General features: G+C 44.2%; 1 protein-coding gene across 3 annotated transcripts in view; it reads right to left on the bottom strand.

Annotated features, from left to right (window-relative positions):
• PRAG1 (PEAK1 related, kinase-activating pseudokinase 1) overlaps positions 1-25,872 on the bottom strand; it is a 59,390-nt gene that overhangs the window by 16,813 nt on the left and 16,705 nt on the right. For 2 of the 3 annotated variants that reach the window (XM_075352330.1, XM_075352325.1), the window contains exons 2-4: positions 21,966-22,372; positions 18,964-20,435; positions 115-290 (exon numbers count right to left, since the gene is read on the bottom strand). In XM_075352330.1, coding sequence (XP_075208445.1) covers positions 115-290; positions 18,964-20,435; positions 21,966-22,304 — 1,987 coding nt within the window. In that variant the 5' untranslated portion in view covers positions 22,305-22,372. Of the gene's footprint in view, positions 1-114; positions 291-18,963; positions 20,436-20,647; positions 20,768-21,965; positions 22,373-25,872 lie in introns of those variants that run through there. The other variant, XM_075352338.1, reaches the window with a different exon arrangement.

A 25,872-nucleotide genomic window follows, 5' to 3' on the forward strand; every position in this document is an offset into this window, starting at 1 on the left:
CACATGGGCCCGCAAGCCATGTGTGGCTCCCGGAGGACTTCTGCTGTAGGTATTCACAAAATTCTAACCTTTTAAAAAGCATCCCATAGAGTTACTACAGGCCCGTCCCATTACCTCCTTCACTACATGTCCTGGAGTCCAGGCTGTCCATAGAGTCGGTACTGAAGCTGACATTGATGTGCACATTGGAGCTGCTGATGTTCGTCGCCTTAAACGATTCTCCAAGACTCTCCACTGATCCAAGGCTCATTTTCTCCAGCTCGCCGCTACTCTTGTTCATTTTCAGATGCCTTGGGACCGCAATAAAAGCAAAAAAACATCATGAGTAACAGTTTTATTATTTTGTTCCTAGTACTTGTCTTTTTTTGTTTTCCAAAGTATTTAATGCTTTGCAAATTAGCAAAGAAATTCACTGAAAAGATTCCTGGGTACGGTTTTGGTGTTACTATAGGGAATAAAAATGATGCCATTGTACATACAGAAAAACACTAAATTATTAACGCTGACAAAGCAGGATGCACAAATTGACACGTCCGGTTCTTTACCCTTAACAGATGAATTAGGGAGCAGTAAAACAGGTTTCTCTTTCCACAAAAATGCACTTTTGAAATGAAGCAGAACGATCAGTATTGTGCCTCCCCAACACAAGCAAACATTAGAACTACTGGAATTACACAACGTATACCGCACCTACACTACAATAACCGGACACACCGTGACTGATGGTCGGTCTACAGAACAGACCCCCCCCTCCGTGCATAATCTGGATAGAATATATGGTATTTGGACCACTTCTAACCATAAAGAGTTGAGCCATTTACAAGACTCTACTTTTTTTCCTGTGTCATTGCCACCTTTGTTAAATGGGCAGCATCCAGTATTGCAGATCAGCACCACTCGTCTCAATTGGCTAAGCTGCAGCATCAATAGCCGTCCATGAACGCCAAGTGTGGTGCTCTTCTCCACCCTAAACAAAGTTCTACTCATAGACAACCCCTTTAGTTCTTGGATAAAAGTGCATAAACTAACAATTGTCAGTGTCATTTGCTAAATATTGACTTAAAAGTGTCACCACTTTGACCTTTTTAAACTGTTAATATGGGCATGTAATAGAATACTGACAACAGTCTTACCTGTATAGCTCATAACAGATGATAGTGTGGCGCCCTGGACTAGCCAGGGGCCACAGGTAACAACACACACACACACACACACACACACACACCAGGTCACAGCAGTCATCCCCAGTGAGACCTGATTTCTCCCTCGGGTTCAGTCAAACACACCAGGTGGGCGGAGTCAGGCAGATTGACACGTCCACCGAGGAGTCTAGCTGGTCTGAGGCAGGAAACAACGCAGACAAGTCCAGGCAGAGAAAGAGAGAGGAGGTGTGTAGAGAGGCAGAAGCAGACTGCCTAGGTTGGAGCCTAGGGCCCTCGTGTAGCAGTCAGGCAGACTGTAGTGGCAGTCTGCGGAAGCCGGGAAGACCGTCTTGGTGGAACCGTAGGTAGCCGGGGTTGGGCGGTGGCCCACCGGTACCGAACCGGGGAGCCAGCTGGAAACCGGAGCACAGGAGGAGCGTACAAGAAGGTGCAGGAAAAGACTTACACTACCAAACTGGAGTCAGGGGAAAAACACCGCAGCCGCCTGTGGGACCCGTCCATCCAGCCGTTTGTTTTACCAGAGACTCCGTGTACGTTACTGGCTGAGTGAGTACCACTGTGCCGTCTGGCACCGCGCTGCCCCCCGCGACTCTGCATCTCGCCAGACCCCGCCATCCACCTTCCAGTCAACATCACTGGGCCCCGGGACCACCAAAATTCCCCCTACCCACAGAGGGGAGAGAACCATCCCAGCTGCTCCCTGTCAACGCTCCCGGGATCCCCGTACAGAGCAGCGGTGGTGTCCCAACCTCACCACATACCGTGGGTGGCGACACAAACCGACATCCCAAACCCCACCAAACCATCCCTTTCACTCACGGGCGAGGAGCGCCGCTCGAGTCCCCGGATCCGGCCCACCGCTCGAGCCACCGAACAGCAGCAGCAGCGCCGGACCCGAGTGTGGTGAGCGCAGCGCCCTCCCTGCCCGCGATAATAGTTCAACAAAAAAGGCACCTGATATTGGTTTTATGCTAAGGCGTTCTTCCAGGCTATGCTCCCCGGAAGATAGCCCTGCAATTCATTACCATAGTTTTTGCAATCTATTATCGTCACATTCTGCCTGTGACGTGTAGTTCCTACTCTTAAATCCTGCACCTGTGCACCAAAGTTTAAAAATAAGCAAACTCTAGATTAAAACAGGGCAGTTATACTTACTGAGTCCTCCACGCAGCTAACACACTACTGTACTTCCGGATCTGCTCATTAACCCTCATGAATATTCTTTACTTCCCCACTCACCTGCTGTGACAGCATCTGTGATTGGTTGCAGTCACACTGCCGGTACCTAATTGGTTGTTGAATGTGAAAATAAATAAGTTGGGGGGGGGGGGGAATGTGCACATACAGTAGCCCGATCCGGTAATCCGGCATATAATTCAATGGGTTCACCAGAGGTCAGTTCACCTGAGATCACACCTGGAGTACAGTGGGAGCTTCTAGCTGTGAACTCATTGAGGGTCCTTCCGTGTGTCACCGACACCACAGTGAGCGGTCACGTTTTCTAATGTGACCGTGCACAACAACCTCAGATGTAGCAGAGTCGTGGCCGTTGTGGGGCCTCCTGTGGATTATGTTGGACCTGCAGGGATTGGGGGGGGGGGGTGGGAGCTGGGGGTGTTAATAAACTGGAGAAAGCTAGCGCGTGTGTGCATTTATTGTAGTTAAAAGAAAAAAGGTTTTGGTACAGTGTTAGCCAGTTGAAAAATGATTGATTGCTCTCTCAGTGAGAAATAAAATTAAAAACTTTGTAGTTGTGATACCTTTTAATGGCTAACTAAAATAAAAAAAAATATGATGTTATAAAACAAGCTTTCGAGACATCTCAAGTCTCTTCCTCAGGCATGGTATAACAAAATATCTGAAGAAACACAAATATATACACAAAACAGGGCAGAGCGATGCATAGTAAAAGGACATTAAATTCATTTAAATGCATGTATTATATACACAGTATTTTATTTATTTTTTAAATAAATGAATTTTCTTTGTGTATTTCTTTTTACTTACAGGGTTAGTAATTGGGGGGGGGGGGTAGAGGGAATTTAACAAAATCACAGCTGTCTATAATATAATATATATACACACACACACACACATACACACACATACATATACACACACACACATACATACATATACACACACACACACACACATACATATACACACATATACATATATGTATATACATACACACACACACCGTATGTATATGTAACACCTTAATTGTCACAGTACCACCAGGGCAATCAGGGTGAGCTGTGTAAGGCAGGGCTGTGGAGTCGGAGTCGTGGAGTCTGAGTCGGAGCTCATTTTGGTGGAGTCGGAGTCGGAGTCTGTATAAAATGCACAGACTCCGACTCCTAAAATATATAATAAATTGGGGACAGGAGTGCAATGCAGAATGTGCTGAATATTTTACTAAATAATAACATTTAGTATAATGCTTATATTTAAGTGAAACATTTATTGTAGTACAATGTGAACATCAGACATTTAATTGTTTTTATGACACAATAATCAAGATATTTGGATAGAACATAAAATATTTATTGGAATACAACTTTAGAACACAAAAAACTAATAAATTGTAAATATGTTATATATATATATATATATATATATATATATATATATATATATATATATATATATATATATATATATATATATATACACACACACACACACACACACACACACACAGTGTATATACACACACAAGATATATATGTAATCTACTGTATATTACATAGTGTATTACATATTTACAATTTATTACAGTTTTTTGTGTTCTAAAGTTGTATTCCAATAAATATATTTTATGTTCTATCCAAATATCTTGATTATTGTATCATAAAAATTATTAAATGTCTGATGTTCACATACACATATTCATGTACTACAATAAATTTTTCACCTAACTATATAAGCAATATATGTAGGAGCCAGAGTCGGAGTCGGAGTCGGAGCCGGAGTCGGAGCCGGTGCAAGAGAATTTGAGGAGTCGGAGTCGGAGTCGAAGGTTTGGCTTACCGACTCCACAGCCCTGGTGTAAGGTGCCAGAATTGTTGCATCTAATGGACGTGACAAGTCTGGGAGGCTGCGGGCTATTTTTAGGCTGCCCACCCCACCCAATCAAGTACCATGGGCCTCCCCAGCCTGTGAATACCAGCCTCCAGCAGTCCACTTTATTTGGCTGGGTATCAAAGTTAGGGGGGCAGCACTCAGGTTTTTTAAAAACTATTTATTTACAAAATTAGAAAAAAAAGCCGCATGGGGTCCCTCGTATTTTTTGATACACAGCCAAGATAACACACACTGCAGCCTGTAGCCGTCTGCTTTATCTGTGCTGGATATCAATATACAGGGGACCCCCCCCAAGTAATTTTTTCCAATTATTTTTACACTCCACAGCCAGATCACAGATGCTGAGCGGGGGAAGCAGTAAATATGCATGCGGACCTGGAAGTAGTATGTCAGTTGCGCGGGTGACTAAAGCCCCCGTCACACACAGCGAGATCGCTAGCGAGATTGCTGAAACGTTACAGGTTTTGTGACGTATCAGCGACCTCACCAGCAATATCGCTGTGTGTGACAAGCATCAGCGAGCGGGCCCCTGCTCGTGACAAAACGATCAGGACCAATTTTTGCTCATTGGTCTCCCGCTGTGCAGCACGCATCGGCATGTTTGACAGCGGTAGACCAACGAGCGCCGGTTCTGAGTGTACAAGGAGCCGTCGTTACACGGGTCGCTGGTGGCTGGTCGCTGTGGAGATCTGCCTGATTGACAGCTCAACAGCGACCATGTAGGGACATTCCAGCGATCCCTGCCAGGTTGGATCGCTGGTACGTCGCTATGTGTAACAGGACCCTAAATATAACTCTCCTGTTTTAAATCTCTATTTTGCTTCCTTTGAACCTTTAATGCACAGGTGTGGAATTTCAGATTAGGAACTTCATGTCACCAGCAGACTGATGCCATTAGGCGGCAAAAACTACGGTATCCTAATGAAGTGCGGAGGCAGGGTTATCTTTCGCTCAGCATATGCCCCATAGCACCAAAGGACTCATTAGCATAAAGTGATAGATGATATTTCAATAACAATATGGAGACATAGGTAAGACTATTGTCAGCATCCTATTACCTGTATGCCCATATTAAACAATTTAAAAAAAAAAAAAAAAAAGGTCAAAACTGGTGACAGATTCCTTTTAAATAAATTAACAGGAAAAAACCCCCAAAAAACAGCCCCCACAAAAGAAAGATGTATCGTCTGCTCAGAAAGCACTCATCTTTAGAATACGACATCACATCCCGACAACATATTCTGATTGGTGGGAGCCAATTTCTAAAAAGCCATGATTTGAAGAAAGAAGAGGTTGCAGTGCTGCTCCCCCACAAAAGGCACCCGTACACATTAAATGGCGGTCATCATACGCTACTTTAGCCACCTTGTCCGGTTCTCCCATGCATAGAGGTGCTTGAACGGGAGAGCATTCTTATGCTCTCTATAAGATGATGCAAAACATTTCTGCTAGTGTCTAATCTGAATGGCAGTCTGAAATCGGACACCCATCTACAATCAGTTGGTTGGCGCCTCCATACACAGAGTCTCTGCTAATCCCGTTGATATTTTGGCGAGTGCATCCAATATTTGTTTGAGTTGGGGTACTTAATGCCTCATTCAAATGTCCATGAAATCCAGTCTGATTTACACACTGGCTATAGGTGTCCTGACATACTTAATAGCATCATATATGCATATAAGGATATCAAGTTTGGTTTTAGAGACCCGCGGACCGGCCGTGCATCATGGTCTATCTGAATGGGACCTTAAAAAAATGGGCCACCATATACAGTCAGAGCTTCAACCCCATCATTGTCAGGATTTGTGGGGACCTCATAGTCCATAACAGTAATACATATCCTATCCTTAATTAAATATTACTTTGTGAACATAAAAGATATTACTCTAGAAAATTGGATTAACCCTTTAAATATCCTGGTGTTAGGGGCTGAATTCCAATTATATCTGAAGTACTGTTTAGAAGCAGATAAACACACACACACACACACGTAAAGTGTCTGAACAAGTATCCTATGCAATCCCTATTGGCACCCATACGCCATCATACATGGCAGTGCACAGGTGAGGATCCTCAGACACAACACCTTTCATATCCGTCAGATCCTCCACTAAGCTGAAGCTGTGCTTGGCTAACGACGTACATATTTCTGGGTGATTAGACTTGGAACAGGTACAAAACAAAAGATAAAAGCTTGGATCTCGGCAGAAATGTGGAAAGACAACCTCGTCCGGGCATAATTAACAGGAATGTTTCTGAAAGAAGACATTGTGATGGTGAATGTTTGCTCTCCTTGGAGCATTAACAATCATTAACCCCATTCTTCTCCGTTCTATATTTATATGCCAGGCATTGGAAGTCTATGCTTGGTTATCTCGGGGTCTCCTCTTTAGCTTTTGGGCTGTAAAGATGATGCTTTTTTAAGCTGCAAATTGATTAGCATTTAGAGTAATGGAGGGCACAGAGTAGGCCAACCACCATGCCCTCGCCACAGAGGCTATGGGAAGAGATGGCAAGCACCGTCTACATAGAAGGTAGCAGGTCATTATGAGACTGTCTCCGGATTCAAGGACACAATGAATTCTTTGCATAACTCCCAGTTCCTCCAAGCGCTCTGCTACTGGGAATTAGAAAACAAATGCCATGTAAGGCTTTGAAGTCTTCTGGAACAAAAACACAGCCTGAACCCTATAACTGGAACAGGTTCTGCCTTTGATAAATGTTACTCAGTCCGTGCCAGGAAAAGTGTGTATAAGACACATACCATCTCCATAGCAGCCCATGGTGTCTCAATACGACTCATATGATTGAAGAGAGTGAAACACAAGGCAAAAAAGGATGCTTAACCATCTGTACAAATTCTTCTGCAAATAGTTACCCATACAGTGCCAATCTACCCCAGTCCGTATAGTCAACACAAGTAAATCACCCAATAAAAGGGGTTGTCCAGGCTAGCACATGTCATTTAGATCATTCACATGCTTTGGGCTGAGTGACACCTCACAATTTGGAGAACGAACTTTATTTTACTATAAGGCTAGGTTCACACTTCCGTTGTTTTGCATCAGTCACAATCCGTCGCCTTGAGGAATTACGGTATCCTGCAAAATATTTTGCAGGCATCCTGTTTTTCCCCATAGACTTCTATTAGTGACGGATTGCGACTGATGATGCTGCATTGCATCCGCTGCGTCACGGTCAGTCATTTTTTAACTGACCGCCGGGCGGGAGCAACGCAGCCTGTAACGTTTTTTGAGCAGCGCAATCCGTAGGATTTCGCTGCGCATGCACTCTCTGGCTCCCTGCACCCGTAACCAGGATACACATCGGGTAACCAAGCAATTTGGTTAGTTACCCGATATTTACAGTGGTTAGGTGTGCAGGGAGCCAGCGCTAAGCAGCATACGCTGGTATCCAAGATAAATATTGGGTAACCAAGCAAAAAGTGCTTTGCTTTTAGTTACCCGATATTTACCCTGGATACGAGTGCAAGGGGGCCGACACTTACCCGCTCGGCTCTGCCCCCTCCCGCCCTCCGCATGTGTACACACACACACACACACACTTGTCCCCAGCCCTGCAGTCCCCGCAGGACTGACGTCCTCAGCGCCACGGCCCCGCTCGGCTCCGCTCCCCTCGCGCTCCGCCCCCCGCACACAACGGAGTCCGACAATGATTTCTGTTCTTTGTCATCCGTTGTACAACGCATCAGTCACATGCGTCAAGCAACGCATGTGACGGATGCAAAACAACGGAAATGTGAACCTAGCCTAAAAGGTTTTATCCACATTTGTAAGATTTAAAGCTTAACAATAGTGGTCACAAAGAGTGAAGTCAGAGGGTCCACCAATGCAGCTGAATGTGTCTCTGCACAACTATACACACCACCCATCATCAGGCTGGCAGCTGATGTTTGCGTGCCCCTATGACAGCTATGGAGGAGGAAGAGGACGCTGCTTGTCGTAAGAGCCGGGGTCGAGGAAAGAAGAAAACTTTATTATTGTCTTTAAAAGAGGTGTCTGATGAGATCCCCAGGATGGGGACATTAGTACAGGAAGGGGCCCAAATCAGGGGACATTGTTACACCAAAGGGACATTATTACAGGAAAAGGTCCAGGATGAGGGACATTAAAGGACAGGTGCCAGGAGGGGGTGACAGACAAAGGCCAGGATGGGGCACATTACAGGTTGATGGCCAGATTGGAGGACATTATTACAGGGCCCATACATCTGGCCAACATGCTGCTGAAGGCCCATGTTAAAATTTTCCACTGCAGCCAACAGGACTCTAGTTGCGCCACTTTTGAATTTTTTTTTTTTTGGATAAGCCAGGAACATAAGGGTATGTGCAAACAACATCTTTTTCATTCTAAAACCCACCCGAAAAAGCACTCCTAATACACTTTCTATGCGTATGCACAGTTATAACATCAGATTTGAAAAGACACAAAGCTGTTACAAGAAGTGAGCCGACCATTCTGCAGGCATTTTCCGCTCTGATGACAGTCAAAAACTTTGAACAAGCCTTCAGGAAAAGGAACTGTGGTGCCCCTGAGGCTTCAGGCACCACAGGGTACTGAACCTCACCCGAGGTGCAGTATTCATTTCGGATACGGGAGTAGGTCATCGCCGGTAAACCACCAACCAATGCAACACATCCAACACAACACGGGAGCTCTCCCACTGGGACTGGGCTAGGGTAGGTGCTGGGGTGGACATCACGAGGTATGGGACCTCTTGCCCAACAGTTCAGCAATCCAGGAGGCGGGGCACCTGCAGGGGAAATTTAGGAACCATCTTACACATTCAGTTCGCTCCAGGCACAATAAGCGTCAGGTCACATTCAGGAAGAGACCGCAGTGAGAAGTGACAAGGACAGCAAGGGGCCCGTGGTCTGGAGCTGACCTGGGTTCTTAGAAAGAAGGGGAATCCTAGGGTTTGCGGGAGTGCAGCAGGCACCCGGAACCCATTCCACGGCCTAGGAGCGGGGGTGGAGGGAAACCGTCAAAGGGAAGGTACAGAAGGAAACACCAGCCTTGACCTCCGAACTATCTGGGATCGGCTGAGGTCCATCACAGAGGGACAGTGGGATGTGACACACCAAGGGCAGAGTGACTTCAGTGAGTAAAAAGAACTTGAACTGTGCCCTCTGTGTCGTCCCATCATTGCCAGCGCCCTGACCATTGTGCCCCTGTGCCATAGGCGACTACTACTCCTACAATCCTCCCTGGGGCCTAGTTCTACCTGTGGAGAGCAGCAACACCCAAGTTGCGTCACCATCGGCCCTAGAAGAGCAAACACCCACAGCGGCAGCTCCCATATTGGCCGCATACCACAGGTGTAGTCACTATTAACTACTCCCATCATCCCCATATTTATTGACACCAACGGGAGTCACGGAACCGGGCCAGGCTGCTGTGGCAACCCGAACCGACACCGGCCCGGTGACGTGTCCCCCAAGACCCCAAGGGTGCATCAAAACCCCCCTCCCCCCACTTCATCTCGGAAAGTAGGCTGCAGACAATCAGTGGCCTTATGATGTAATAGCACAAAACGGGTGGGGAAAATATGACTGATCAGAGAGGCAAATTTTGATTTTTTTCATATAAAAGCACCCTAGGGCCATTAATAATGGTTACTACAATAGTGAACAACCCATTTAAGCACCCCAAACCCTTCCAACAACTGATTAGGGTGGGGGTACAGAGAATTAGACCCAAGGAAAATGGTTTGTAGTGAAAATAGTAGTCTGCCCATGCAATGTATATCCATCCTTCGTCTTCTTGACTAAAACCCAACCTTTTATTGACTATCTGGCCTAGCAGATGAGAAAATGAGTGTTCACCATCCCCCATTGAATTGTCATTAGCATATAGAGCAGACTCTTAGCACACATCATTAATAAAAGTTAATTACTGGCTGTGACCAGGATTAGCGCATCAGTATATATTCTTTGTCCACTACCGCCAGCAGGGAATCTCTCGTACATTATGCATAGTCACATCAGACAAGTGAAAGATCATATAAACTTGAAAGAACGTTTTCTCTCCAAGTAGAGGTATTTTAAGGAGGTATCACCATCTTGGCTGGAAGGGATGTGAGAAACAGAGATAATGTTCACAGTCATGTGTTGATCTAACCTAACAGACAACCTTTTGTGTGTCCAGAGTCAATGATCCCATTCATCTTATGACACAGGTCAATGACAGGAGCTATCAAGTCACACACTTGTATGTGGTGTGTAGTTAGAAAGCCATCAAGCTGCACAATGCCTTTAAGGAATGTTGTGCTGAGTGCTGGAAGGAGGGCGATGATAATTGCTATCAGACAAAGTCACACACCCCATGGTAGCATAAAGCCCACTATAACCAATTAACTTACCATTAATAAAGAATAAATACTCAGACACATGACATTTGGATAAAAATGTCCGTGGTGTTTTATTATTGGTAACTTGATAAATTAAATTCACCATATTATTGAAATTCAATAACCATAAAATTCCATAAATACCACCATAAAGTACCATTAACCACTTATAAAACCACAATCCACCCAACATAGTTGGGCGATTTTTTCCCAAACGGCCGAGTATTAACAATACGAGGCCCCCCCCAAACACCGCAGCCATTTTTCTATCATATTCTGGATACCCACATTAAAAATGTCCAGACCAACGTCAGAGAGATGTACCCCATCAGACCTGTACAGGCCAACCGTAAAACCTTCCAGATCACTATGGCGATATGAGAAGTCGCCCAAACTAACAAAAAATTTTGCCATGTCGCGATTGACACGTTTCCTTATTTTTTCCAAAAAGGCAAGCTGGCCATTCCAAACCAGTCTCGGAACAATTTCAGAAAAAATCAATGCTGAATAAGGAAAAAGATTCTTTAATAACGCAAAATCTCTGCGGAAATTAGATAACAAGTCCAAAGTCTTTATTTTACCCAAGTCATTCCCTCCAATGTGTAAAATTATAAGGTCAGGATACGGATGAGTCAACAGCATACCTTTTAAGGTGCCAAGTAAATTAGAAAATTTCAGACCCCTTATACCGTACCAAAAAACATTTATCAGTTCATACTGAAAAGATAAGTTTTCTGTGTAACTTCTACAAGCCGCTCTCCTCTGCGCCCAGTGTATAAACGAATGGCCTACAAGCCAAATCACCATTGGGCCTAGAATTGGAGAGAGACAGAATAAATTAATTATAATAAATTCGGGCGTATATACAACTGATAGCGTTTTGACGCCCATCTGCCAATTTTACCAATTCTTTTTCCCGTCAGGCCAGCTCTTGCTGCCTCGGTTGCCGCCCCGATCCGAAAAGAATGTGATGAGAAGTTGGAGCTATCTAGCTGCAACTTAACCATACATTTTTTTAATATTGCATTAAATTGAAACTTAGTGGCAGGCGAACCGTCTACATGTAAAAACAACAAACCCGGGGTATCCCCCCGTACAGTAAGCCATTTACATAAATTGGTGACGGGGCATATACATGAATCCCATAAAGGACGCAACTTCACAGAACACCCTTTACCAAGTTGATCCATTTTGGACCTACTAATAAATAACACCGCACAAGAGTCAGAAACATAAACATCCTTTCTATATAAACCCGAGGTGTTGTACCGACTATGGGACAACAACTCACTAATTCTGAGTGCTGCGAAGAAACAAAGCACAAAAGCTGCACGAAATAAACATAACTCAAAATTGTTAAAACAAACTTCACTCAACATAAACCATAATCTTTCTAAAAGATTCACGGATATAGGCCTGCGGCGATCAGGCACAACACAACCTTTTTTACAACCCTTTAGCGCCTGCCGAACCACAAATAAGCTTAATAGAGACTCCTCACCATATAATTTTAAGAAAAAAGAAATTCCACAAAATGTTTTATACAAAAAATTATAACGATAACCTAAACCAACATAAAAATTCAAAAAACCAAGTGCTGTCGACACATCACACTTGCGGGGAACCAGATTCCTGGAATCACAAAATTGATTCCATGCCGACCAAGCAGCAGAGTATGCCTTCCAAGTCCCTGGTGCAATAGAATTTTTAATGGAATCTGCTACTAATCCAAAATTGCCTCCCACAACTGGGACGGGCATGCAGTCAAAAGGGGATCCATCTTTCCTGAACTCTTCCTGAATTCCTCTAACCGCTGAGAAGAGAGGTAAAAAACGGAAGCACTATTGCACTCAGGAGCAAAACGAGCCTTCAACCAAATATTCCACTTCAGACACAATAGAACCAATCTGCGCAATACACCACCCAGAAACCTACACTTCACCACCAAGGTGTTCAAAGCAAAAACCAAACCTTGACAATGCGATATGAGTATAATCCTCCTATTCGCTAGTTCCTTACCCCAAATATGCACTGAAACAAAAACCGGAAAAAGCTCCAATAACACCTGCTTCTCCAGCAAACCTTCCGACAACCAAGATGAAGGCCATGAAGAAAAGCACCAGTGTGTACGAAAAATCGTACCGAACCCCACTTCCTTAGACACCCCTGTAAACCAAAGGAGATCCTGAGACAACATAAAATCCTGTTGAACGCAGCTAATCCCGTTGAAACTTTCTAAAAATTCATACCAAACTCTTAAATCCTTCCTCATCTCACACGAAATTCTAATGTGTGAACCTGAACACCTAACACCCTTAGTTGCATCATACAAACGTCTGGAAAACACTCTCCCCATTGGCAGAATTCTTAATGCAAAGTTCAAACCACCCAGCAGAGATTGGAGCTCTCGCAGGGTACACTTTTTCTTCACTAAAAAACTCGCAATACAGCCTTTTAACTTCGTAATCTTCTGGCCAGGGAGTCTCAATTCCATTTTTTGTGAATCCAGAACAATCCCTAAAAACTCAAGCTCCGTACAAGGGAAAACTGTTTTATCCTGAGCTAATGGCACCCCAAAAAACTTCATCAAACCCAAAACTTTATTTAGCAATTGCAAACAACGTCCTGACCTACCAACAAAAAGGAAATCGTCCAAATAATGTAACATACCCCCCTCTGAAAACCCCTCTTGAACTGACCAATGCAAAAACGTGGAAAAGGACTCAAAATAATAACATGATAAAGAAAAACCCATAGGGAGGCACCTGTCAAAATAAAAAGAGCCCTCAAAACAAAAACCCAAAGAATTAAAACCCAAGGGGTTAATTGGCAGAAGCCGGAAGGCAGACTTGATATCAGATTTGGCCAGGAAACAATCCGGGCCAAACTTCCGTAGCAAATCCACAGCCTCATCAAAGGATGTGTAACTCACCGAAGATGTATTAGGATCAATAGCATCATTCAGTGAGCTACCTGCTGGATAAGACAGGTGATGTATGATCCTAAAAGAATTAACCTCCTTCTTGGGGACAACCCCCAAAGGTGATATCCTAAAATTTGTAAACGGAGGAAATTCAAAAGGACCAGACACCCTGCCTAACAAGAGCTCTTTTTCAATATGTGCCCTGACAACCTCCTTATGGCTATCAACTGATTGTAAATTCCTAGTTACATTACAACCTATACCTTCAAAAGAAGGTACAGGAAAACCTGCCTGAAACCCACTAAGAACCAGAGCCGCCTTCGGCCTGTCTGGAAAACGGTCTAGCCACGGGAGCATTCCTTCCAGGCTCACTGGAGTCTGAGCCTTTGAAAAACTGCTCCCTAACACCAGATGGCTGTACCGTGGACTGACCATGCTTTTTAAAACATTTAAACAAGGGGTGAGCCCCGCCACAAAACGAGCACTCATGGCGAAAGCGACAGGTACCCTGCCACTTGCACGAGGACTCATTGAATGCAAAGCACACCCCCCTTTTTGAATTGACATTCACCTGCTGTCTGTGAGGGTTCTGTCGCTGAGGCAGCATTAAATTCAGCCATAAACCGACATCTTTAACACCCCACTTGACAGCAGGGTGAACCGCCAACTTCTGCCTGAAAGACTCATCGTAATTCAGCCACGCTAAGCCACCGAAATTACGATAAGCCTCCAGAATACAATCTTGGTGCTGAAACAAACCACTACACAATTTAGGAAACTTCTCCCCAAGAACTGCAGCATAAATGGAGAAAGCCTGTAACCATGAATAAAATGATTTAAAATTTTTCTTTCGTTCTGACTCAACCTCTTGTTTTCCATCCAATTTCTCCACTTTATGCTGCAGTTCCCTAGCAACCGGTAACAGAGAAAAGATCTCTACATATTCTTGTCTCCAAATCTTTTCCTTAAGGGAAGCACTGAGATGAAAACCCAAAGGGGAAACATCACATGTCAGTGCTTCCTTTAAATGAGACTCTGCCACCCCAGGGAACCTGTCCTGAATAGAAACTTCAGCAACAGGTGCCTGGGGTAGCACTACATGGCCCCCAAGCAGTTCAGACTAAGTCCTAATGACCATGTCCTTTACACAATTAACATTGGGTGCTCCAGCAAGGGGGCTCTCACCATGTCCTCCGCTCCCGGGTCCATCCAACGCGCTGTACTGGGGTTGACGACCTCCGCTCGCTGCGACGTCCTCTTCGGATTCTTCTGTCGAGCTCCAGACCTGTGTCGCCGCCGCCAAAGCCCCAGCTGAGCTCTTTTGCAATGGGGCTGGCGGCGCGTACAGGCCCGTGAGCGACCCAGGATCTCCGCTATACCCGGCCACAACAGCCGGAGCGGAACTCCCGACGGCGACTTCCGGGATAAATCGCCCGCCGAGCCTTCTGGGAGTCGCGCCCTGATGACGCGGCCAAATCTCGTCGGCTTCTTGGGCGGTCTCGCGATGCTCCGGACCCTCCTCTCGCCGGAACTCCCGCCTCTCGCGATGTCTCCGGCGTCTTCCTCCCATCGCCGCGCCGACCGCGAGCCGATGCCGACCTCTTCCTCCCTCCGCCGGACCGCTGAGAACATGATGCAGGCGGTGAGTAGACGTCGCTCTTCTTCCTCTTCTTCCGCAGGGATCTCCGGACGTCTTCTCCTTCTCCGGGCCGCAGAAGTTCTTCCCTCCGCGCAGGAACGCCGGCGAGATCCGAAGCTGGATCCAGGACCACTTCGGCGGCTTCGTTCACCGGCGCCAGACACCTCTTCAGCCACTCCTCGCCGTCCGCTGCGCCGACCCGAGCCATCATCTTCTCCAGGAGGGACTCCATCTGGATTCTTCTTTCTTCACAGCTGGAAACTGACACAGCTGGCTCACAGCTGGCTCCTTATAAAGGCAAGTCTCCTGCATATTTACCTCTGTCCACCAATGACAGACTTTAAAATTGGCGCGCAGCATGCTGACCAATCACACAGCCTGCTCGCGTTACTCACAGGGGGCAGATTAACCCCATAAATTCCCATCATAACAACTTCCATTACCACCACGCAGCAGGCTGACCAATCACAGCAGCCTGCTCGTGTTACCACATGAAGGGAATTAACCCTTCATTCCCCATACTGAATTTGGCACCGCTCAATGCCACAGCTTAAACTTGAAACACCTATAAACATACTGTCAGGGGGCCCATGCCACCATGTAATCACCAGGCTATACGCTGCTGGTGATTATACATTACGGTGAAGTGACCTTTTTCCAATTACACAGCATTATAGAGTTAACCGGCATGAACAGTTTCTGGTGGAAAGGAAAAGTGGAGTGCGACGATTAGGTATAAACGGGTTACATAACTGGCATTACATTCGCTCTACTCATCCGACTGCATAAAGTGTAAGGCCAAAGCTAGAAAGGATTTATGGGAAATACCTACTTTACTAACTCATAGATTAAGAGGAAAAAAAAAATACGGACATTAACTGCTGATTAGACGTAAAGTTTAGGCCTGGGCTACGCTGTGACTTTTTGTACTACTGACTGACTTTAAATATTATATGGCCGCTGTAGTTCACCCAGTTGCATACAACTCTGTGTATATACTTATAGTCCAAATCCACCTGTAGAGTCACAAAGAGTTACAGTGTAGCCAAGGCCTACATTTTACAACAGGCTTTATATAGATCAGAAGATTGTCACATTAAATTGTCCAAAATTGCCTCCCATATGATGTGCATGGGCCTCCCAACATTATTAGAGGATATAAGGATCAGGATAATGACTCGCCCACCCCAGGGCTATGGGACACCCGGTGCCGAGCCGGACTAGTCCGGGGGATCGTCAGTGGTGGCGGGGCCCGACTCCGTACCCTGGTGGGGTCAATTAATATGGCTGGTGACTTGGGGGTGATTACAGTTTATAATTTTCGAGACGCCACCTGTGGTTTGCGGCTATTAAGCCGCTGCTGTATGAGGCCTCCGGGGTGATGGAACGGCAGCAATGGTGTTCCTGCTCCCCACAGGTGGAGCGGTGCCCCGGGGCAACAGTTGGTGCTTGTAACTGTCTATGGTGCGTAGTAAGGGAGGCGACACCAGGGGGTGCAGTTTCAAGATCTTTACTCACAATTCCTGGTTGTGGCGCGCAGGTGCCTTTGGACTGCTAGGACCCACTGTCAGGGACCTCCGCCGATCCCGGGTAGATCCTGGAATAAAAGCCGGTGCACCCCTCTACTGTGTTCCTTTCTTCAGCTGACTTCTGAGCCTCACCCTTGTTGGCTGAACCTGGCTTGGCCTCCACTACAGCCTCCGGGCCAGGGGCATGCCTGTCGGTAGTTTTACCCCCTTTCCAGAGGTTCTGCTGTGGGTTGTGGCCCGGGGAGTTTGCAACTTCCCTGGGCCTCGGTTTTTACTTTTGGAGTTGACTTCTCCTCCTCCAGTTTCTAGGGACTGTCCCCTGTGTGCAGCTTGATCCCTCCACCGATGTTTCTGTGGAACAGGCCACGAGCCTGAAAGCCATCTGTGGCCCTGGAATCCCTTCTGTTCTCTACTTTGTGTCACCTGGACCTACTGGGCCCCAGGGTCTTCACCAGGAAGCGTCGCTTTCTTCTTCTTGCTCCTGACTGACTAGAGCTCTTTCCTACTGCCTCTCCTTCTCCTCTGCCTCCCGCAGACCTCCTCACACTCCTTCCTTCTCTCTCCACTTCAACTTCATCTCTCTGACTACTCTTGACCTTCCTTGTCTACTCTGCTCTTGGGTGGCTCCTCCCACCCCCCAGTTGCTAAGCTCCCACCCTATGGGAGCAGGGATGGGTCTTACGGCCCCTCCCAGCATGCAGCATGGGAGGGTTGCTGCCACTGTCCCTGTGTGTACCCAACAATTGTGTAGTGCAAATTTGCCTGTGGACCGGCGTTTACTCCTTTCCTTACCCAGGATGGGACATCACACCTCTGGCTGGGGTGTAATGTTCCTGTGGCGACGGAAGCCTCAGGGGCGCCACAATAACTCTCCCCAAACATCTAATGTGTACGGCCACTTTAAGGGGTTTTACATTACTATGTTATTGATGATCTAGTGTTCGGATAAGTCATTAATATCAAATCGGAGGGGAATACCACAACTGGCACTCCACCAATCAGATGTTACTAGCTCTGGCAGTGACAGGATGTGACACATGGCAGCTCAATTATAACGTTTAGTGGCCGCGGCAGGGTTCTACCCATCAGTACTTAAAGAGGTATTCTCATCTCCTAGGTCCTATCCCAATATGTAGGTGTAATCATATTAGCAAATGCCTCCAATTAGAAATGTACTATAGTTCTCCTGATATAGCCATGTCTCTTACCTGATGTGCAGGGCATTGCAGCTTAGGTATCCATGGTTACGCCCACTCATAGTGACAGTTCGTTGCTGTGGTCATAAACATAGATACCCAAGCTGCAATGCCCTGCAAAAGCATATGTCAAACATCAGTTCCCAGTAATAGGAAGAGTTTATTGGCCTTTCGCAGGGAGCTTTAACCACTGTCTCAGTTAGGTCCCCATGTGGGCAGAAAACTTATTAAATAGAGCTAAGAACATTTCTTTTCACAGCGTAGCTTCCAGATTCTTGGCACAGCCGTAACCTATCAGACTAGTATGTTCTTGTAATTAGGGAGAAAAGAAAAACTAAGCATGATACAACCCGGGGCTATAAGCAATGCAGACTAGTACAGGGGACATTCCATTGCACTGAACTTTCATCTGCCTTGTGATTATAGACCATTTACTAGCAAAGACCGGAAAAACACTTTGTAATGAATACTGTGGGAGAAAACAACGGACATCTATTTTCCATCAACTGTATGCAGATCACCATCTACATTTTCCTTAACTCCGGAAGCCAACGCTCTAAAGGCAGAAGGGTCCCATGAAGCTACAAGCATGTGATGAACCAGAAGTCTGCATTTAAATATTATTAATTTGGGCATTTTTATAGATCGACAATGAATTCACCCTACTAGGCCATACTGACCTATAGATGTAAAAAAGGTGCCCTAAGCCATAAGTGTGCACTGTTACAGTGCACATCATTTATTCACTATAGTGGTAGAATGGTTTCATTATGTAAAGCACCATGGTGTGCCCATGTTAATCAAATAGCACACCGGCGGTAGCCCTTGCTTGGTTTAAAGGGAAATTATTTACATTAAAAAAAAACAAAAACTTTATGACCACACATTCATTTTCCTATGATCACTTCCTCTTCATAATCACTGATCTGTCAGATGAGGTGTATCCCATGCTAAATCCTATAAGTATCCAATCTAATGAAAGCATCCTGTATTAGAGAAATGATTCAGGAATTTTAGAATGAAAGAGTGCAATTAAGTCACAAATAGTTCATACCTGGTCTGTTTTTTTGGAGGAGGAGGTGGCGGTTCAGAGGAGCCTTCAATGTCAGTACTTGCGTTTAACAGTTCACCCGGGCAGGAAACAGATTTGCTCATGCCTTTTTGGCCCCTCTGTTCATCTAAAGTGTCTCTTTCTTTAGAAATATAGATGGGTGGACCAGGAGGTCCATTGCTTATGGCAGTTGTTTGTGGTTGTGATGGAGGAGGTGAGGTCTCCTCCTCCTCTTCTTCATCAATCCTGCACTGCTGGCTCCATGTTGTGTGTGTGATCCGCTGCCTACGGTCTCCAGTTAGACACCTGTCATTCAGATCCAAGGGTTCTTTTTTATGAGACGTTGAGGAGAATATCCCGGTAGTGTGTGTTGGGGATAAGGATTTGGAAGTAGAAAAATTCTCAAATTTGGTAGTTTTATTTGATGGTGCAACCAGACTGGAACTACACTGGTATTTCTGCGATAAGGAAGCCGGATACTTTTTATGGACATCCATACCTTTTCCATGGTTCCGTTCTGCCCAGAGAAACGTAGGCGAGAGATTTGCATTCTCTACAGAAGGACTACCACATGTCCATTCAACCCCAACTGCGGAGTCAGGGCTACTTAGGTAGATTGTCCGGTTGTCTTCTTCTGTGTGTGCAGCCATGACAGTTATCCTAGCTGCCACATGTGTGGTAGACTCCTGCAATATGCTCTCAATGTTCACACACTGGTTCACTTTGGTGCCATTTTCATCTTGCTTCAAATTAGTTTTTTCTGTTTGCATCACAGTTTTTGTCCTCTTGCTCTGAACACCTTTTCTTTTAGTACTTTCAGCATAAATTGGTTCAATGTTCCTTCTATCCACTGGTACTACAGACGACTGAAACGGAGTCTGGGAATCTGTAAAAGTTGGTGATGAAAGAGGGTTGTCCTTCACATTTGCACATGAGTGTGTCTCGGAGACGTTATGTGACTCAGAATGAAGTGATACTTTCATTCTGCTGAAGAACATGCTCTTACTAGAAGCAGATTCTGAGTTATGGCACGGTTTGCGATCACTCAAAGACATTGCTTGATTGCACAATTCGGGACTGGCTTTGGAGAATAATTCACTAGCTGAACCTTCTTTAGAATAAAGGCTTCTTTTGGGAGACAGCGCAGATTCAGTTTGGAGGCCATTCAGCTTCTTAGTTTCTCCATCTAGTTTTGATAACAAAGTACATCCGTCGGAAGGTGAAGGCAACTTTTCTTTAAGGAACACAGCTTTGTCAACCTGACCACCAAAGTGGCTTACATACGTTAAGTTCTGCACTGCATTAAATTCGAGCTTCTTCTCATTATTTGACAATCCATTGAAATTATATTTAGGTGCGTCATTGGACAAGTTGAAATTATGAGTGAAAGGCCTTGCAAATTTATCCAAAATATCATTTGAAATATCCCCAGACTTCAGAATAGAATTGCTGTTTGATGATTCTTTCCAGCTAACCTAAAAACAGAAACAAACAAAAATCACCAAAAAAAATTAAATAAATAATGATGATTGTAGAAGATTAAAAGCATTAAAAGGGAGCCTGTCAGGTCCCATATGCCTTGTAACCTACAAGCAGGGTGATGTGTGGCCTAGAAACCCCTCCCTACCCATCCCTGTGTTGTAATAATGTGTAAAATGAATGTATAAAAAAAAGTTTTATAACTTACGTGTTCCTTATGTAAATGAGCAGAGGATCTAGTCCTCTGGGCGTGGCTTCGACCCATGGGCGTGATACTATGGATTTACATGAGCGACATCACAGTTACAGGTTCCAGTGTTGCGCTGTGTCGGGTGTTTGCTTTCCGGCTTTAGACACGCTCTGTGCATGACCAGAAACCTCTAACCTGGCTCAAGTACACTGCGGAACCAAAGACCAAAGAGAGAGGACATATTTATAAAGGTGCACCCGGCTAAGAAGGCTGCGCGAATGAAAAGCGCGCACGCGTGGGATTTCTAAGCGGTAAAGGTGACGTTGCTCATGTAAATCCATAGTATCACGCCCATGGGGCGAAGTAACGCCCAGGGGACTAGACTCTCTGCTCATTTACATAGGGAACATGCAAGTAATACAACTTTTTTTATACATTCATATTACACAATATTACAACACAGGGATGGTTAGGAAGGTGTTTCTAAGCCACACAAACCCTGCTTGTAGGATAGAACGCATATGGGACCTGACATGTTCCCTTTAAAAGAACCCTAGGGTATGGGTATACAGCAAATTTTTTAATCCAAATCACCCGCTTAGTTTTTCAAGACACTTCAAGAAAATGCCAACAATCCTTTCTCTGAACTGTCTTTTCCTGTTGTCTACTTGGAAGGTTTTTTATACCATCTGTATATAAAATATTGGGGTTTTCAAACAGAAACCATTTAGCTCACTTTTAGCTCCAAGCCTTTTGAAACTTAAAGCATTCAAAAGAAGTGACAAAAGACTGAAAATATACAGAGCAAGTCATTTTGACATTGCTATGCATATGTTTATTTTTCTTGACACATATATATATATATATATATATATATATATATATATATATATATATATATATATATATATATATATATATATATATATATATATATATATATATATATATATTTTTATAGATACATACCCTTCGATAGTAACAGATCCTCAAATAGCTAACATGAGCTCCTTCTCCCGACGCCCCCTCTCCCATACGCAGCCTGGTGTACATGGCTTTTCACTGGAGAAAGTTACATAAGCCACTGCCAGACACCACTTTTGGTGACGGCTTATCTCCTCTAGGAATGAAAGGATCAGGCATTGAAATTTAACATTCATGTCAGATGATAATCAGGAGGCCGACCATGCCAATCAGATAGTCAGCTAGGTTTTTTAATTAATAAGCATATTCCTCACATCTGTATTTGATTGTCCCCTTTAGATAGTTGACTTTAGGTTCTAATATTTGGTTACTGCGCAATCCTTTAATATATTAATCTAAGGATGCCGATTACCTGAGCTAGTGTCTCTGTGCTGTTCAACTGTGCCCATTCCTCCACAGTCTCTGATGTAATCATTGTCGGTTTCACTGCTATGGTCGGCTTGGAATACAGAGCAGCAATTATAATGTCATCATCTTGGTTTGTGTTCTCCTGCTTGATCCTAATCCCATTAAGACTTGGCAGGACTGGCAAGTTGTTGGCTTTTCCATCTGAAGGTGCTTGATACTTTCGATGATCACTCTTTGGGTGAAAGCAATTCTTACAGGATCCAGGTTTCCAAATATGTTCAACAAAATCATTGCAGGCAGACATCTTCAAGCCTTGACTGGTCATTAGGATGGCTCTGTGCATGTTCGGTTCAGAATTTCCACTCTCATCTTGTGAACGCAAATGTGTAGAGCAAGAATGGAGGCTTCTTTCTGCAATTAAAAAAGACAGCATAACATATTAATTTATAGAAATGCACCGGAATAAAGTTCTATTTGCTAATGGTGGTGACCGCCTCCACCCATCCCCGCCTAAAATAGGGACTCTTTAGCATAACCCGTGTAAAAATGTACAGAGAATGAATGAATGAATGAATGTATGTGTATAATATATATATATATATATATTATATATATATACACACACACACACACACATATAGCTAGATAGAGATAGATAATCATGTAAATTAGCAATAAACCATATCCTATAATAGGGGGTAGCTGCTTTAATAGTCAGGTAAGCATTTTATTATTTCTTTTTCAGCCTTTTGATTGAAACAGAGGTTATGTCTAAAACTCAGTAAGAAAAAAGTGGTTTGGTTGTTTTGCACAACTACTCCACTTATAGTCTACATTAATTTTAGACCTCCAATATTGATAAAGCCCTCTAACCGTTAACATACCGGCCCGTAGTATAAAACAGAGGCGCTTTCTATCAAACATACCACGTGAAGAAACTTCAAAAAAGTCTGATTCCACAAATAATAGGTCAATGCAATTTAGAAGAATCGTACAAGAACCTTTGTCAGGACAATTTGTCTATATGCAACATTGGTAATGTTATATTATATATAGACAAACTGTCCTGATTAGAGCGGAGTGAACCCAAACTGTAAAATGTTGGGGTTCAAATCCAGTATTTTTTTCTTGAAAAAGTCAGATTTAGGGTGCTGTTAACCACTCAGATCAAGCATTGGGGGGTGCTCTGGTAAGCTCGGCCTAGTGAAAGTCACTTGGAGGGTCTCTAAAAACATTTTCGGATGTAATATCCAAAAAGAAAAAAAAAAAAAAAAAAGAAAAAAGCCCCCCCCCACTTCCCCGAAATGCTATGTTTATGGCTGACTGTGGGCAGAGCGCTGAACTGCCCAATCATTGACTTCCATTATGTTAGTTACTCGAGTCGAGCCAGTTAGTTCAGGTCCCCATTGACATATGGGATTCGGAGTCCAGGAACAAGTTCAGGTCAAGTTTGGGTCCAGTCTGGCTGAACCCTACCTAACATCCATGAGTCCATACATCTCTAGTCCCAATGAAGAGATCTCTACGACTTTGAAACACGTTGACCTATCGTCTGTGGAATCAATAAACTACTTTGATTGGAGACTTTATCGACCTTGTACGTTTGATGGCAGCAGAGAGGCCAGGTGAACCCACGTTTTGACAAGCCTGTGTTTTATACCTCAAACACTCTTAAATAGTTATATCCGGCAGTAAATTCTCAAAAGCATCATCTGATTAAACGTGATTAACTATATAAGGTGATTCATCAAGCATTGACTTGAGCAAATCCACTTAGGTCAGCACCAATAACTATACACTGAATGAAATGATATCATGAATCACCAATATAATCTACATGTCTTTTGACAGATCTGTTACTCAGTATTTGGCAAGTTGCACGAGCCAGAATCCTCCCTGTGATCACGAGTGCAAGAGTCACGAAACAGGGATTCTGATATTGTGCGATATCCCAATTTTCCTGCAATTCCTGTGTAATCTGGTGACTCTTTGCCCTTATGTACAGTTCCAACAGAAAACTTATTCATCCTGTATTGCAATAGTCATTTCCTTTCTTGGCTCAATGACAATTAAAAGTGACACCTTGAACCTTTACCATATCAAAGGTGCTCATTGCCATTCACAGATGCCCCAGACTGTTTGAGTTGAAAGGACAGGCTTTACATCCCACACCAATTGGTGTTACTCATTACATAATTGCCTGGGTCATCGTTATTTCCATATCCTAAACTGAAATATCCTAGCACACACCTAGAAATAAAGATTCAATACAATATGCGGAATTTATTGGCTGAAAACATTAGCACTGCTGCAGTCACCATGAGACATCATCAATAACAGATAGCTGGTGATTTGTTATCTACAATCAGGCTCTCGAGAGTCGAGACACTTTGGGCTACATTTATCAAGATTTTACTCCAGAATAATAAGCTTTGAAATGGCATTGTTTTGGCATAACTTAAAACGGAGCTAAAATTTTGGCGGTCTCATGCCATTTTCATTTAGTTCTGACAATGTGGGAGTTTTGGTGACCACTGCTCATCAAATTCATGAGGAGTTGTAAATTTGCTATGCCTAGAACCCTAATTCCAGCAGGGACTGGAGTAAAATTAGTGGTGAGACCTAAATGGAGGCTCATGCAACTCGTCCAACGCTCCTCATCCATTAAAAGCCGTGAGTGCGCCACTCCATGAATTAGGAGCGTCTGACTTTAGCACCCCCCCGCATCAAATACAAAGCCACTCCTGGCAAACTGGGCCCTTCATTTTTATGGGTGCCATCAAACAACCCTAGCCAAATCATTAAGTTTACAGCAATAGATCATTACCACTCTGCAGATTGGTTACTACTACAGAAAATTTGAAAAAGTTTCAGGAGTTTTAAAAATATTTTTATCCTTTAGTTTTATTCTAATAAAATTTACTAATTCATACTAAGCACAACCTCATGTGTATCGATTTGGTCCTCAAGAACAGATGTGAGATAGTAAAGTCACTGTTTCAAACTCCTCATTCAGCATATGGTCGATTTCAAGCAGACATACGAGTGGTTTTTTTTCAGTCCGTATTATGGATGCCACAAACAAACCTCCCCTGTTTTATTACCGTGTCGACCAGGGAATTGGATACTCGGTCCCGGGCGGTGTATCACTGGGGAATGTCACTTTGGTGGCCGTTGCCCAGTCCCGTGCCCTGGGTGCTTTTTTTTTTTTTTTTTTTTTAATGGGGAACATTTACAGGGGAGATTAAAGTCATTTGTGTGACGTCCGTACATTTTAGCATCTACCTTTATTCTTAGTGCACGATCTAGACGCACACAGCACTAGACTTATGCACGACCTGAAAGCAGCGGCCCGCCGTGACACGGAGCCTCGGTGTGTACAGCGCACGCTCCCATCTCCCCATCCCTTCCACCAACATTTTTAATCCCCAGATTCTGGTTTCCATAGACTTATATGGGTACTGGATTCCGGATCGGTCACAGAATAAAAAAACAAAAAAAAAAAACAAAAAACAAAAACAACCAAACAGGTTATCTGCGAGTCCACCCATCTCTAGTAATAATGTCATATGTTATGTTTTCATGTATATTGGATAGCACTAATATGTGGTTGCCAGACTATAGGGTAAGAAGTAGTTAAGTATTGGGACTCACTCACAAATGGGAGGGGTTAGTTCATAGGGAACATAAGACTATTTCCAGAAGTTAGTGAAGACCTAGTGTGTGATGAGCGCAGACCTGCAGTCTGAAGGGCATCAAGGCTACATGCAATGGGTTATTTATGGCAAGAGAAGGAGAAGGGAGACTGGAACGGAGATAGCATGATCCTGAAGGAGTGACAAACATGGACCTTTGCACCATGTTAAATGAAATCTCTCACCAGGTTTTTGCTTGTGAGCAGCATAATGTAG

Source organism: Anomaloglossus baeobatrachus, chromosome 1, assembly GCF_048569485.1.
Source record: "Anomaloglossus baeobatrachus isolate aAnoBae1 chromosome 1, aAnoBae1.hap1, whole genome shotgun sequence".
Classification (NCBI taxonomy): Eukaryota; Metazoa; Chordata; class Amphibia; order Anura; family Aromobatidae; genus Anomaloglossus; species Anomaloglossus baeobatrachus.